Raw genomic sequence first — 16371 nt, 5'->3', positions numbered from 1 at the left:
CGGATGGGACGCTAAGACGCTATTCATTCAAGACCCTGACGACAACGAAAGAAATGTTAAATTAAGCTCTGACCTTAATAAAATTTAACATTTCTAATTGGTACCTACACTTATTGCCGTTGTTGGGGGTCGATGTAAATCTAGTAAATAGCTCAATTAAAAACCAGTTAGTCCTTCATAATTATTTAATTCATCTCAAACATTCACAACAACAATGATCAAAAAATAAGACATCAAAAACAAAAACCTAAGTTTAATCTGCGGTCATTAGGATTCTAAAGATCTCATTAGAACACTTTCTATTCAGACTATAGTCAAATAATGCTAAGTTTGCAGCAATTTTCATAGACATTTCAAGTTTAAAATAACACTTGCACAGTCATATAATATAATAGCTGTCAACTTAGCTTGGTTTGACTCTGTTTCCACATACGACCTGACTATTTCTACTAGATACTAATAGTAAAAAGACGGCCCTTAATAAACCATCTACTTGCCCTAAAAGTTGTTAAGTATTTTAAACTGACTGCTATTTAGCCATAAATGAGGTTGGCCCATTTTCTTCACAAAGTGTTTTTGTTCATCTAATTCGAACCTCCGATCAAACATACTTGTCTCAAGTATCTAACAAGAATGTTACGTCTTAGCTACGAAAGCGTCAAGAAAATTGACCTTTAGAATTCGTTATTACAATTCACTAATATATTCACTTTACTGTTATAACGTTAGGCATGTCACGCAACAAAACCTTAGATCATGATCATACGCGTCATTCGCTATTCAAACCGTGCAAAAACGAAAGTTGTTCGAAACTCAATTATTTCTCTAGACAATGTTTAATTTTATCCGTGTTGCGATTCAATACCCCAAATCTACAATATTTTTGAACAGCACGTCGACTTCGAGCCTCGGATCTGGCCTGGGGCCTCGCGGCTCCCGGATCGAGTCACCCGAGCCGCTCCACACATCACAGTCGCTTGGAGGAGTTGGAGGTCGCATGTCCATGACCAGCCTCCCTGACGATGTTGGTATATTTGTACTGTTCAATGCCTCTTCTTCCAGTCGTTCCAACGTCTCCCTTTCAATTTTCTCGAGACGATCTAGTGCGGTGCTAGCGTCCCCTTGTGGCCGGGTTTCAAAGTCGATGTTGATGTTGATGCTATTGGGAAAAGTAAGTAATGAGTTACGATCATTAAACCAATGGATTAGCAGAAAGATTATTACTCAGTCTCAACCTTGTCCTATACGTCATACAAATATGTAGGTACCTACCATGGTACCTACTACCTAATATGTCGTTATATGTATAATGGTAAAAATATTCTGAAAGAAATGATAACTGCTAACTGCTAACACATTTAATTTTTCATTGAGGGAAGCATCTTTTCCTCGGTCTCACTTACGGGATGACGTGTAAAGGATCTTGGCACGGTTCGGTAATTTGTCAGCAGCTTTACAAAAAAACCGGCCAAGAGCGAGTCGGGCCACGCTCAGTATAGGGTTCCGTAGTTTTCCGTAATTTTCTCAAAAACTACTAAACCTATCAAGTTGAAAACAATTTTCCTAGAAAGTCTTTATAAAGTTCTACTTTTGTGATTTTTTTCATATTTTTTAAACATATGGTTCAAAAGTTAGAGGGGGGGGACGAACTTTTTTTTCCTTTAGGAGCGATTATTTCCGAAAATATTAATATTATCAAAAAACTATCTTAGTAAACCCTTATTCATTTTTAAATACCTATCTAACAATATATCACACGTTGGGGTCGGAATGAAAAAAAATATCAGCCCCCACTTTACATGTAGGGGGGGTACCCCAATAAAACATTTTTTTTTTCATTTTTTATTTTTGCACTTTGTTGGCGTGATTGATATACATATTGGTACCAAATTTCAGCTTTCCAGTGCTAACGGTTACTGAGATTATCCGCGGACGGACGGACGGACGGACGGACGGACGGACGGACGGACGGACGGACGGACGGACGGACGGACGGACGGACGGACGGACGGACGGACGGACAGACGGACGGACAGACAGACATGGCGAAACTATAAGGGTTCCTAGTTGACTACGGAACCCTAAAAAAGCACTAGAGGCCTAGAGAAGTGTGACTTTGCGCCTTTAAATCCGAAAGTCGCATGTAAAAGGTCGGCTTTTACCAAATAATTGTTCTAAAAACATATTTTCGAAATACTATTTGATAAATTCCAGTCGCTTTTCGAAAAAACATCATCACAATGAAACCGGACTAATCCAAATAATGTCTAGTTTAGAGACCATCCAGGGTTGATGGAAGGCCGTAAGGTCAGATAGCAGTGGTAATCGGAAAAGCTAACGCTAGGTCATTTTTGGGGATAGTTACCAAGCATCCTCCCATGCGTCGTGGCAGGATAATCTTCCAATTTAATTTACTTTCTTACCTACTAAAGAAACTCTCTGTGGTTTTCTGCCATCTATTACCTAACTAATTCATTATTTCGAGGTAAACACGTTAAATACGCATGTTTACGCATCTTTGTCAGTTCAAAAGTTAAGCAAGTACCTACTCAAACAAGAGAAACCGTTTACACAGAAGGAAATACTGCCAGTCCACAGTCCACGTGCAAATACATCGTGACGTAACATTGAGAAATCGAGTTAACTGCCATCGGTGACCTTCGGATGGGCTCTGGACTTTCATGTCTCATTATGTCATTATATTTATGCCATAGGTATTTCATTATTAATCGACAGCGTACCTACAGAAATTGATCATAAGTTTCTACATTATGTATTGTTTGGATACTAACAAAATACTTCTACTAAAATACGCAAATCTTTACATTTTATGTATTTTATGTATTTAAGTAAGAAACAATACCAATCCTTCTGACATTTCAATTAGAATTAATTAGATCAACATCAGGAAACATTACAGGACATCTGAAAGCAATCACGAATTTATAAATATTTAGTGGGGACTTCCACCATTAATATCACATTCACTGTCCCTCTCTTAATTGTGCATTTTACGGCATTTTAATTTATCGTGGACAGTGAACATGATAAGTCTATCCATAAGTGTTACCTTCAAATACATCATCATCCTCCTTGCGTTATCCCGGCATTTGCTACGGCTCATGGGAGCCTAGGGTCCGCTTTGACAACTAATCAAGGTTACCTTCAAATACATACCTACTTGATATTTTCTGTACTAACCCTGTAAGTTTCCTGAACTGAGCCCAATCCTCCACGCAAGGAGCGCGGGGTATCTCCTTCGCAACAGCGCGCATCGCGTTTTCAAGGCTTTCGCTCACTAACAGCTTTTCTTCTTCTTCTGAAAATTTCAATTACTTATTAGATAATATATAATAGGTAGTACCATTACTATACAAGTGCGAAAAAAAGGAAGTTCGAAACGAGTGGCGATACATTAAAACACGACCGAAGGGAGTGTTTTAAATCGACACGAGTTACGAATTTCCTTTTCGCACGTATATCGTACGACGTTTTTCAGTACAGATGGCCTTCCGAAGTTTCGATCTGAGATATAATGAACCACTTCTCGCACTAGTGCGTAAAAAAAACACCATCTGTACTGAAAAAATATTATTTGCGATAGACGCAGCGTTGAAAACGTCACGTCATTTATGGAACATGATGAGCGTTATGTAATTTTCCTGCATTCCTTTAATTGCACATGTTCACCGCTACTTTGATCGATAGGTTTCTGAAATAATTTCCATAAGTAGGTACAAAAAATAACGTATTTGATATTGCAATGGCTTAGTATGTGAGTAATGTGAGATAATTATTAGACAGTCCGCCTGTTCGTAAACAGATAGGTAGATAAGTTATCGTATCTTAGATTATAATATGTACTATTTTTCATGGCGTGATAGTGACAAATTTGACAATTAACTTTAATATCACCTTTAGATAGACAAAACAAGTGACAAGGGCAGATAAGTACACTCGATTCTAAGTGCGGTATAATGTTAATGTATTAATATTATGTGATTTATCTACACCTTATCAAAATATATAGGTATTAATACATGATTAGTAGGTTACGTGACGGATCTTCATAGTACAAGTACATACATATTGAAGCCGGTAGACGTGATGCAGAGGTTAAGAAAAAGTGGCCGACGAAATCTTTGGTTTGAATATTAAATTAAGTAGACAATAAACAGTGTAAGTAATGAGCAAAGCCCTCTGTGATGTCATAGTGCGCAAACATGAGCTCATGCACCTGTAGCTGTAGAAATATATAGGTATTGATACTATCTACAGGCTGTAAATTTTATAACAGACCCCACGCTTTTTCAATATATTTTAATTTAAAACATTATTAAGTTAAGACTTAATATTTGTAAAAAATAAAGCGCTGGTAGCCTAGCGGTAAGAGCGGGCTACTTTCAATCCGGAGGTCGCGGGTTCGAACCCCGGCTCGTACCAATGAGTTTTTCGGAACTTATGTGCGAAATGTCATTTATATTTCGTGAAGAAACCTGGCTAATTCTAATGAGACCTAGTTACTCTTCGGTTGGAAGGTCAGATGGCAGTCGCTTTCGTAAGACTAGTGCCTACGCCAAATCTTGGGATTAGTTGTCAAATCAGACCCCAGGCTCCCTTGAGCCGTTGGCAATATGCCGGGATAACGCAAGAAGGATGTCTTAATATTTGTATTAATCTTCTTCTAATATTTCATAATATTTCAGTAGCACAAAACTCTCTTGTACTTATACATTATTTTTTAACCCCCGACGCAAAAACGACGGGGTTACAAGTTTGACGTGTATGTTTGTCTGTCTGTCTGTCTGTGTGTGTGTCTGTCTGTGGCATCGTAGCTTACGAACGGATGATCCGATTAAGATTTAGTTTCTTTTGTTTGACAGCTGAGTTAGTTGGGAGTGTTCTTAGCCATGTTTCATGAAAATCGATCCACTATGTCCTGGTCGGGGTTTTTTCAAAATTTTAATTTTGTGGTTATTAGTTGTTAGAAAGATTGTTAGTAAAGCGTGTCCTTTAGCTCAGTCGGTAGAGCATGAGACTCTTAATCTCAGGGTCGTGGATTCGAGCCCCACGTTGGGCGCCAGATATAGCGGGACGATTTGGAATAACAACACCGGCACTGACGTTAGAACAAAGTTTATGTTGTATCAAACAAAGTACACCAGGTTTGGTTATTAAACAAATGAATCCAAGCTATATTAGTTAAACACAATTAAAGAGACAAAGGGTCGTAGGGTCTGACATGCGCAAACGCGTGCGTTCTCTACTAAAGCTAACGGCCACTGTCTCTATAATGCGCAGCGCTGCCAGCCGCTACGTGATTGGACAAAACGAGTTACACACGATAGCCAGCTAAGGTTGACCCGCGGCTTAAGTCCGTTAGGACGCGAGACGGGGGTCTACCTCTGTTGGTCCTATTTGGCAGTCTTCTATCTCCCTCAGACTGACTCGTACCGTCTCTCTGAGACGCGTTAGGCGTAAAGCCAGTGTCACACGCTATAGTTTTTTTTTAACCATTTTTTTTTTTCGAATCACTTTTTGTTAAATTCGGAAAGAAAAATATTTCACATTTTCTCTTGTCATTCTATACAGTTAGCGCTTTCTATTAGATAAACACAGGTCATAACGATAAATGATGATGTAGCGAATACTTATCGTTGACGACCATGGTTAAGTATAAAAGCACCCAATCGATGGTTTTCTTTTCTTTGTTTACGAGAATAGTACTCAGATTTCAGTGTCCTAAATTAAGCAGTCCTAAACCTTTCTGCATAGGTGTTTAGGCATAGTAACTCATTCCAACCACACAACCAAACCAGCCAGTCATTTTTTTTTATTATTAAAAGTTCCATATCGTATCTAGAGCGACGTATCCAAAATCTGGACTTATCTTAAATAGGTAAGTTTGAATCGGACTGACAGTCGCCAAAAAGTGATATGGTTTTGTGTTATTAAATAAGCATTCAGACTGTGCTGGATATTGTATGTTGAAATATTACGATACCGCGGTCAACAGTTCCGTTTGGAGCGTCGAAAAGAATGCGTCAATTTAGTTTACATTGTATGTATTGTACCTACAGTACATACCTATTATATCGACGAGCTAGTGAACTTGGTCGAGCCTAGTCATGCGTAGCGTACATATCCTATTTTACTTACCTATTTATTACCAACAAAAATGGATTTTTTACTAGTTTCCCTACCTGAAGAAACTGAACCTTTAAACAGAGCTTCACTTCGGTAAAACTCCTGAAAGTAGATCTAGGTACGTCGGTGCAATCGTACCTAAATATATTATTCCCTATCAAATGCATGTTAAACGTAGACTCCGTAAGGGAACGACATTATTATTGGCTACGTGCACGACAATTACGCCCACTACCATGTGAACTTGAAGTGGAAAATGTCAAAAAATGACATGTAAACAAACATTATATTTTAACGATTTTTCGTTAATTTTAAATAAATCTAATAACAAGAGCTACTATTTCAAGTGTAATTTAAGTAGATAGATTATAAAGACATGGATATAATACCAAAAATATGTTTCCAAAGCCATTACTCACGGTATAAACTTCCAACCCCAGACTACAGAAAGAGTCAATAAATTGGTGCTGGCAGGGCATATAAGGAATCTTGAAGAACATAGGAGTAATGGTACAAGTTCTTCGAGCTAGTGATATGGTATTCGCTAAACCTCCGTCCCGTTAATGCCATATAAAACAAATCTAAACGTAAGTACCTAGTCATGTCCGCGGCCGCAGAAATATCCGACGGGCCTATTCCCAGGCTAGGCCTGAATCTTTAAGCATAATCTTTTACGGTAGGAAAAATACTAACAGCGTATTGAACAATATTAGGTAAACAAAGCTTAAATATAATTTATTATAATGTTTTGTTTTGACATGTCACTTACGTTTTCTTTTCACCGTAGCTATCCATTTAGTTCTTTGATCCAATTTCCAGTGTGCTCTAAGAAACGCATAGAACGTGCAACGACTATATTTATGCCATTATTTTTACAATTAATAACGAAACAACATTGATGCCCCATATCAAACATTACACATTGTATTATATTTTATGAGTTTTGATAGATGACAACCACAATCAGTGTCGATTTTGACCACCGCAAGCACTGCGATCGCTTTGCATACCCCCTCCATGCACTTCGCACGAAGCCAATACTTAAACATATTTCTAAATGGAAAATTGTCATTGATGACGTAAGGTACGACATTTTATCACTGCTAGTGCTAATATGCGAAGTTCAAGTAAATATAATCAATACACGAATTGGGACAACCCGCGAGGAATCGCCGTTTTACAGATTTATTGTTAATTTTTTAACTACTATGTAACCTCTAATTATTAATTTAAATTAAAATGGACAATAATTTTAAGTTTTTCCATAACATCAATATCTAGAGAGGAAAACGGTAAATAATAATGTGATGTCTATGTTCCAAGGGATGTCCACTTACCCAAAAGCTTCTTCTGAGCCGACTGCGGGCGCCGCAGGGCCCTGGCTATGTTGCCGCACACTGGGTGCTGCGAAGTGAGTTTGCTGCCACTGCTGCGCCACTCCTCGTCTGTACCAACATATATACCTACTTATAATAAAACACTACGTATGCCCGATACTTGGGCAGCAAAACTTTAAAGGATACTTGTTACCTCTAATAAGCATAATTTTGCAATGTAGCAGTATAGAGCAGACAGCATACGACTCTGTTTTGAATTAGATGGTGTGTTGTTTTGACTTAGTATAACCTCTTGTATTTACTTGTGATATTGACGCAAAAAATTACACACTTTAGTTTCGCACGTGAACAATTTTTTTTATCCTCTTAAAATAATAAATCAATCGGAAAAAATTACACGTTCCAAAACCGGTTAATGGGCAATGACCGTTTACAATGCGTATTCTCGCTTCTAGCTCCAACACCCCGGTCATTGTCGGTCTTATGGAACATTGACTCTCATGAGTGTGTTCATACGTTCAGCAGCCTGCGCTAGTACGTAAACCGGTATCAAGAAATTCAGCATGCCTCTGCTTGCTAGAGCTGCCGGCCGCCTTCACTGCGGCCCCGAAACCTGGCCCCGCCCAAACATAGGGTTTAGGGTTTCTGCTCGAGAGTCTCGAACTCGAGACTTCTCGAGACTTTCGGCTTCATTCGAGACGAGAAAAAATGACAGGTACTCGAGACGTCTCGAGGCCCGAATGTAAAGTACGACCTGAAGTGAAATGCAACTTTTTACCTTCTGCCCGGTCTCATCGCGAGGCGGTGGGGACGGTGTCGAACGGCGGTCATAAATTATAACGAGATAAAGCGATCTAACCTCTCATTCCAACGTAAGCTGGCAGCGACTTTGGCTAGTTTTGACAGCCTCATGTTATTTAAAAGCAATTCGTCATTACAAAAAAGTCAGCGCGTTTATGTATCTTGGGTCATTGATAACCTGCGAAGAGTGCTATGGCTAACTTCGACAAGATTTGGAAGAACAGAGGAATCCGACGTCAAAATAAAGTGCGATTATTTCAATAATCTCGATATTTATGTACTTATGGACTTGGACCCCGAAAAGTTTTGATGTGGCTAAGATTGACGCTATTGAGATGTGGTGCTGGCGAAGACTGCTACGAGTATAACTTGAAAAGCTAGAAGAACTAACAAACATCTCTATTTTGCAAGAACTGAATATCACCACACGGCTCTCTAAAATATGCCAAGAGCGACCCTCAGATTTTTCGGACACATTATGAGAGCACCAATGCATAATATGGCGAATTAATGGTAAACATTCTTGGGGTGGGGCTCGTAAGAGATGGTCTGACTGTGTGAAGAAATCGTGTGGCGACAGCGTATACTGTGCAGTCCACATGGCTTATGACCGCGTTCAATGGAGACACGCTACTTGTGGTCGCGAACCTCGGCAATGAGGAAACGAGGAAGAAGAAGAAGTTATTTTAAACGTTTAATTTCAATGACATTATGATTTAATACATGACATTTTAATTTACTTAACCCGTGCACAGGCGGGGAAGTTAAAGGATTAGGTATTATTTTCAAGACTATAATTGTAGTTTTCTTGTAAAAATTTGATTTATGTTTATTTCAAATAAGATTTTTATTGCTCTTACGCATTTTTTATGATAGTGTGGTGCAATAAAAACTACTAATCATATTGTTGTTTATTGTTTTATCAAAATTTTACCATTTATAAAAAAAGACTCGAGACTCGAGACGACTCGAGACTTTGGGCTCGAGATTTCTCGAAACTCGAGACTTCTAATAGGTCGAGAAATCAGAAACCCTAGTGACAATTAAAAAAAAAATTTGCAACGTATACTATATAATGTTTTCTTTAACTTTCAAGTAAGTGCAATTACAAGTGCCACATAAGGTGGGCAATTTCGCCATCCGATTTAGAAAAAGTTTTTGGGAAAGGAACTTTATATGAAGATTCCTTGTTGTCTACGAAATCCAACGAAATCAGATAAGCAATATCAAGCCACACGACTATCTATATACTCCCTAAAAAGTGTTTAATATTTATTCACATGTCACATGGCGACCTTGCCATGAGTGCGGTCTTATGCTGAACTTTATTAATATGCTATGTACTTATCCATACTAATATTATAAATGGGAAAGTGTGTGTGTCTGTTTGTTTGTCCGTATTTCACGGCAAAACGGAGCGACGAATTGACGTGACTTTTTAAGTGGGGATAGTTGAAGGGATGGTGACTGACATAGGCTACTTTTTGCCTCTTTCTAACGCGAGCGAAGCCGCGGGAAAACGCTAGTAGGTACTTAACATCCAAGTAAGATTAACTATACAAAGGGATAGGATCGAGTACCTCAAGTTGTGAGTTAGATGGTCCAGGCTGCGGCTCCAGCGACACGTCAAGCGTCATGGAGGTGGCCGTGGTGTCTTCGCACTCGCTCTCCGACTCCGAGCTTAACGTGGGGTTCAACTCTTCTTCGAGACCATCGTCTGTTAACACGCAAAAGATATTAGCCACATGTCTGATATTACTGAGAGTCTGAATTTAACTCCCGACGCAAAAACGACGGGGAAGTTTGACGCGTCTGTATGTCTGTCCGTGTGCGTGTATGTCTGCGGCATCGTAGCTCCCGAACCGATGAACTGATTTATATTTAGTTTTCTTTTTCTGTTTGAAACTTGAATTAGTAGGGAATGTTCTTAGCCATGTTTGATGGAAATAGGCCCACTATGTCGGGAGTTTTTTCAAAATTTAAATTTTGTGGTTATGATGCAAGAGCAAACCTGAAAAAGACTAGGAGTTTTGAAAAAGTGCCTCGAAAAATAGCTAAACGACAAGGAAACTCAAGCGTCTTCAGTACTCCTGCTATTCTTACTACTCACCTTCGTCTTCACGCAAAGGGCGATCGTCTAGATTCTGCAGTTTGGGAAGAGCAGTCTCGACCCTCACGCGGTAGTCCTCCGTGTCCGCAAACGGGGTGCCTCGCAGCGTCAAATTGCGCAGGGAGTCACACACGCCCAAAGTCCAGAGCCGACATGACTCTGCTATCGGGTTACTAAGAAAAAAAATAAAGTAGTAAGGGGTTAGGTACTGTTTAACCTATACTTAAGTATAATATTAGTTTGGATTCAGGGATGTTAACGTCACAACACAATCGCTTACGCTTCGTAAGCGTTTCGTAGCAGCTCTCCCTATCGCTCTTCTTAAGTGGTGCGACAAAGCCAGACTGCATTTCGCCACATCAACGATTGTCACTACAGCTAGGCCGGCTGATTTCACAAATTCCAGAGAATTTGGAGCTGGATAATTTAATCTACACAACCCACTGCTGGAGACACGTACGTACAATTTAAGAAAGGTCCCGTTTAAATAAGATCGTATGTTTAATATAGACAAAAGCGTTAAAACTCTTGATTTAGCTTCTAAATCTCTAAAACCTTTTCCACGTACACTGGCTACAGTTACGAGTCGGAGGCATTTAAAGATGCGTTTATAAAATACTGACTTGGCCAAGTTCAAGGTATGCAGTTTCTGAAGGCCGGCCAGGAGCTGAATGTCGCGCAGCCGGTTGCCGGCCGCGTGGAGCTCGTGCAAGGCGCCCAGGCCCCACACCCCGTCGAGGCTCGTCAGGCCGCAGCGGTTGACGCTCAGGATCTGAACAACATCAGAACTACTGACGGATAGGTGCAGCGGGTCAGTTGCGATATTTTTTTTTTCAATTTTTACGTAATTATGTTTCCGACTTATTAACAAATGGTACCTATAATGAAGTTGAAACAGAACGCCGCGCCGCGAGGATTATTTATATAGGATTTACATACTTACCATACTAAGAATCGTACCTCGAATTTTTAGCCACCTATTAAATAAGTATACTATCATAATAACACTGATGATGCCTACAAATTTATTTATTTCAAAATGTGTATTGACGTGATATCATGATTTTAAAATAGAGACATATGTCATTTCTTCTTATAAAAAATAAAACACAAAAATATTTGGGGAAAATACTGCGAACAGCGCCATCTAGTTTTAAGCCTAAAAGGCCCATACATTTCAGGGGTACGCTTTTTTGTACGGGCTTTGTCAGTCCAGTATTAAATCATTCTTGCCTAAGTACATTACATTTGTTTCCGTCCTTTTGATAAATGGTATACGCTCCAAACCGCCGATGGTGTCCAACTTTATGTAAGTAGGTATGGAAGTTTACTGGTCAGTGGCATTAATCATTCCATTAATTGTGATTTTGGCTGTGGCAGTGACTGGCATAGTGTAAATAAATGGGCTTATTGAGAAACCTGGGGGCCGATTTTTGAATCTCGAGTGCACGCTTTTGCCATTCCAAAGTCAGCGGAAAACGGTTTTGTAAAACGAGCTCTAGAATTTTGATATCTAATGATTTTGACTACTCGTTTTCAATTAAATATTATTAGAATTTCACAAAATCGAATAGTCGATATTAAAAAATCAGTCTCCTGCCGCAAGAACTGATCTGCCTCTATCGCTTGATGTGCAAGAAAAGCAAGAACAGGTACCCCGCTATTATCGGCCTTTAAATTACGAAATTCTATTTGACGTTCGCACTGTTCGCAGTAAACCCCTTTAGCCTGACAGCAGTGACATGTTTCTTCACCTTTAACCTTGCAAGTCCGATGCCAAGGTCGCGCAGCGTCGCGACGGCGCTCCCGTCCAGCGTGAGCTCGCGCAGCCGCGGCGCCAGCACCGGCAGCCGCCGCAGCCCCACCTGCTCCGCGATCACGCGCAACTTGGCCTCACGCATGCGGAGAACCTCCTCGTCGCTCTGCGCGCCGCTCGATTGTTTCTGGCCGAACAGGTTTGAAGTGATGAAGGAAGGTGTGGACAACTGGTTATTGTCAGCTAGTGGCACCATACAGTATAAGGAATGTACGTTATATAAGTCATGCTAACTGGCACAGGAGAGACCTATAAATTATACCAAAATCAACTTTATCCAATGCAAATTGTATGTTTACGAGTTGGTAACACCACTCTTCTGCTTTATGGACGCCTATTTGAAACTGCTGATGACGTTAGAAATTTCAATTGTGGAAAACATAATAAGAGAGTAAAACTTTCGCTCTCAAGTACTTTCCTGAACCCGGCACGTCATGCAGAATTGGAAAGCTTGTAACTTAAGGCCTAACAGTAGTAAGTGTGTTGAGTTACTTATGACTACTTAAACCTAACATTTACATGCTAACTTAGTTTAGTACCTAACTTGGAGAAATGACGACGCTAAATAGAAATCGGAAGGGCTTATTACCTCTCACTTCACTCGGCTACTAAAATTACTTATATCTCTAGGAAGTTAACGATAGACGGACGTTATCATTACACTCATTACAAAACGAACTTATTTATTAAAGTCTAGACGCTTTTGCTCTATAGACGGCATAGCCGGATGAATAGTTTAATAATTATTCTAAAGGTATTTTGTAATATGTGTATCTGCGGTGTCTATTATTTATTTATGCTATCAATCATCATATTAGCTGATGTTTTAACCCCGCAATGTTTTAACCTACCCTATGACTTGAAGATCATTAAGATCCCGCGCTTATGTGTGAAGCTTTTTATGAATGGATACGTGGTTAAATCTAATTGATACAGGTAATAACGAAATTTCGGTTAGGTATATATATATATATATAGTTATATGTTAGGTATATGTCTTCCGTTGTAGGCCCTCCTATCCCAGCTGCTCAACTGGTAATGGACCATCCCCCCAGATACATCTTCTGTGCACTCACCAACAGCTCAATGAGCGTTAGATCCCGCGGGATCACGATACGCCTGTAGCCGGGCAGACGGCGCTCCAAGTCATCCTGCCCCGGTGGCTGCTCGGGCTCCGGTGGAGGCATAGCCAGCGCCCTGATATTAATAAACACGGATTAATAGTTTCACTGTGAGCAATTCAATCTTAGCACTTCCAAAGCGGTATTAGCCCCATTTTCGCATCTACTTGATAGAATGTGAATCATAAGATAACAGGCAATAAAGAGGCGATTATTTATACTCGTATGCCGCCACGTACCCTGCTGGAAATAATGGTAGTTGGGAAAATAAGGCAGAGAGTCATTAGGTACATTTAAGATGTCTCTTCCATCCCGCGACGAAGCTTGAAGACTCGTCAAATTGTCAGAGATAGAAGACTAAATGCAGAATTATTCAACCAAAAACCGGCCAAGAGCGTGTCGGGCCACGCTCAGTGTAGGGTTCCGTAGTTTTTCGTATTTTTCTCAAAAACTACTGAACCTATCAAGTTCAAAACAATTTTCCTAGAAAGTATTTATAAAGTTCTACTTTTGTGATTTTTTTCATATTTTTTAAACAATATCTGGGCGACCGAGCTTCGCTCGGTTCTGTTTCGTATCCTTGACATGTGTCGCCATCTAGTTCAAAAATGAATAGTACCTACATCGAGCGAAAGAATTCTCAGCCTTAACAACACAACTACTCCACACGAGATGACGCGCGTTTCGCCACAAAAACTCAAATAGTGTATTTTCTATTCGTTTTAGCCTTGACCTGTGTCGCCATCTAGTGTTTGCAATAAATAGTACTTACATCGACCGAAAGAATTCTGTCTTAACAGTACAACTACTGCACACGAGATGGCGCGCGAAGAAAAACGCATGAAAACTCGAAAATTCGCGTTTTCCGGGACCTAAGGATAAGTTAGACCGATTTTTCACCCCCAAAAACCCCCACATAACAAATTTCAGCGAAATCGTTAGAGCGGTTTCCGAGATCGTCAGTATAAATAAATATATAAATGAATAAATAAATAAATAAATATACAAGAATTGCTCGTTTAAAAGTATAAGATATGGTTCAAAAGTTAGAGGTGGGGGGACGCACTTTTTTTTCCTTTAGGAGCGATTATTTCCGAAAATATTAATATTATCAAAAAACGGTCTTAGTAAACCCTTATTCATTTTTAAATACCTATCCAACAATATATCACACGTTGGGGTTGGAATGAAAAAAAATATCAGCCCTCGCTTTACATGTAGGGGGGGTACCCTAATAAAACATTTTTTTCCATTTTTTATTTTTGCACTTTGTTGGCGTGATTGATATACGTATTGGTACCAAATTTCAGCTTTCTAGTGCTTACGGTTACTGAGATTATCCGCGGACGGACGGACGGACGGACGGACGGACGGACGGACGGACGGACAGACAGACATGGCGAAACTATAAGGGTTCCTAGTTGACTACGGAACCCTAAAAACGAAGCGAAACGGAAACTTAAGGCACATCTCGGACACTGGCGATCAAATATGAAAGAGGCGCGTTCCTAGCATACAGTCTAAGCTCGTGTAGGTGAACGCGTACCGTGCTTGTATGAGTGAGATATGACAGGTCGACTGTTCGCGTTTTTGACAGGCGGTAACTGTGAGGTAACCGAGAGGGGGTGGACGGCGCTTTCAGCGGGGAGTGGGAGTGGCCATACTGTACGATCTTAAGGGCAGTGCCAAGGATACAGTGCACTACTACCTAGATAATACTGGATGTTGTAGACCATTGGACAATTTCCACAACAGCGATTCAGTTGCATACGAGAAGTAGGTCCTGCACACCATGACCTACGGTGCCGAGACATAGACGCTCAGAAGGCTGTGCTTATGATACGAGTAGCACAGAGCCATGGAATTGGCGAGCGCCATGCTTGGTATCAAGATGCAAGACCGGGTGAGGAATGTGCAAGACGTAGGTTTCATTATTACCAAACTAAAATGGAGTTGGGCAGGACATGTTACTATTATAGGCAGAGTGATGACAGATGGACTGTTAACGGAATGGTGGCAGGCTGTACCTAAATAAAGGCGTCGGTCGCACATTCTGTGGCTCGGGAGTACTTGTACTTGAAATTTCTGAAGGCGACGGCGACGGTCCGATGCTCGGTGTCTGCGGGGCGCTGCCGAGTTCCACGCAAGGGGCTTCGTGACCAGGCATTTTGGCTGGCCGAATAACTGAAGACTACTCCATAAACCTTGTAAAAAAGGATTACATACTTACATCTACTACTTCTTTCTGATGAGCAACAGAGAAAACTATAGACACTCCTTCTTGTCCTCCTTTTGGGGCCTAATATCAGAGGCAACTCACTAGTGTGATAGGGCCTCTAGGATTTTAATTTTTACACATAGAATTCTGTATTAGATACCTATGTAGGTAGTAATATGTGAAGCGCTTTAGAAAGCAAAATAAGATAGTTCATTCAAACGTTCTATAAGGATATTGCCAGTTATAGACATCGCAAACAATACTCCTTACTTCAGGAGAGTAATGGCATTCTGATAATGTACCTACTACTCTTTAGGGTCACTTGAGGACCTACCGAGAACCTTGTCTGGACCTACCAGGAACTCTCTCTCTCTCTCGCACTTTTAAATGCGTACGTTAGCGTGACAGGCTGACAGGGAGGCAACGAGTCGAATGTAGTTCACAGTAAACCTTTTAACTTTAACCCCCTGAATTGAGCAACATTCCTAATAAGATAGAAGCTAGGTTTCGTTACGTTCTTTTACCGGACTCCACATCGGTTTGTTTATTTAGTTATTACGTTACAGACAAAAAAGACTTCTTCATAAACCTCATTCGTATTTCGTAAATATCTGCGACTGAAATAATTACAACTCTGCTTTAAATAACCTTACCGTTAAATTTCCTAGTAGTAACAGTTCTTTGAAATATTATATTTTATTAATTTATTCACAGAAAATTATTAATTCTTTATTCAACTGATTTTATTTACAAATATTATTTCCGATAATGACCCGTTGCCATAGTGACAACCAAACGAAATGTTTGATCAAAGAGGGTCG

At 40.0% G+C, this 16371-nt stretch overlaps 1 protein-coding gene and 1 non-coding gene across 2 annotated transcripts; one reads left to right on the top strand and one right to left on the bottom strand.

Moving 5' to 3' along the window:
* Nucleotides 1–188: 188 nt before the first annotated feature.
* On the bottom strand, nt 189–16288 carry LOC125229092. The gene is made up of 11 exons (XM_048133870.1): nt 16204–16288; nt 15360–15536; nt 13288–13408; nt 12150–12338; nt 11019–11167; nt 10396–10568; nt 9866–10002; nt 8001–8010; nt 7485–7613; nt 3202–3319; nt 189–1159 (listed from the first exon to the last, which is right to left on the bottom strand). The coding sequence occupies exons 2-11, from the start codon at nt 15497–15499 to the stop codon at nt 859–861; spliced, it is 1467 nt and encodes a 488-aa protein (XP_047989827.1). The 5' UTR covers nt 15500–15536; nt 16204–16288; the 3' UTR covers nt 189–858.
* On the top strand, nt 5005–5080 carry Trnak-cuu. The gene has a single exon. It is a non-coding gene; the product is annotated as a tRNA-Lys (tRNA).
* Nucleotides 16289–16371: the final 83 nt, after the last annotated feature.

Source organism: Leguminivora glycinivorella, chromosome 8, assembly GCF_023078275.1.
Source record: "Leguminivora glycinivorella isolate SPB_JAAS2020 chromosome 8, LegGlyc_1.1, whole genome shotgun sequence".
Classification (NCBI taxonomy): Eukaryota; Metazoa; Arthropoda; class Insecta; order Lepidoptera; family Tortricidae; genus Leguminivora; species Leguminivora glycinivorella.
Note: the sequence above shows the minus strand (reverse complement) of the source record. Positions and strands in the feature narration are given on the sequence as shown.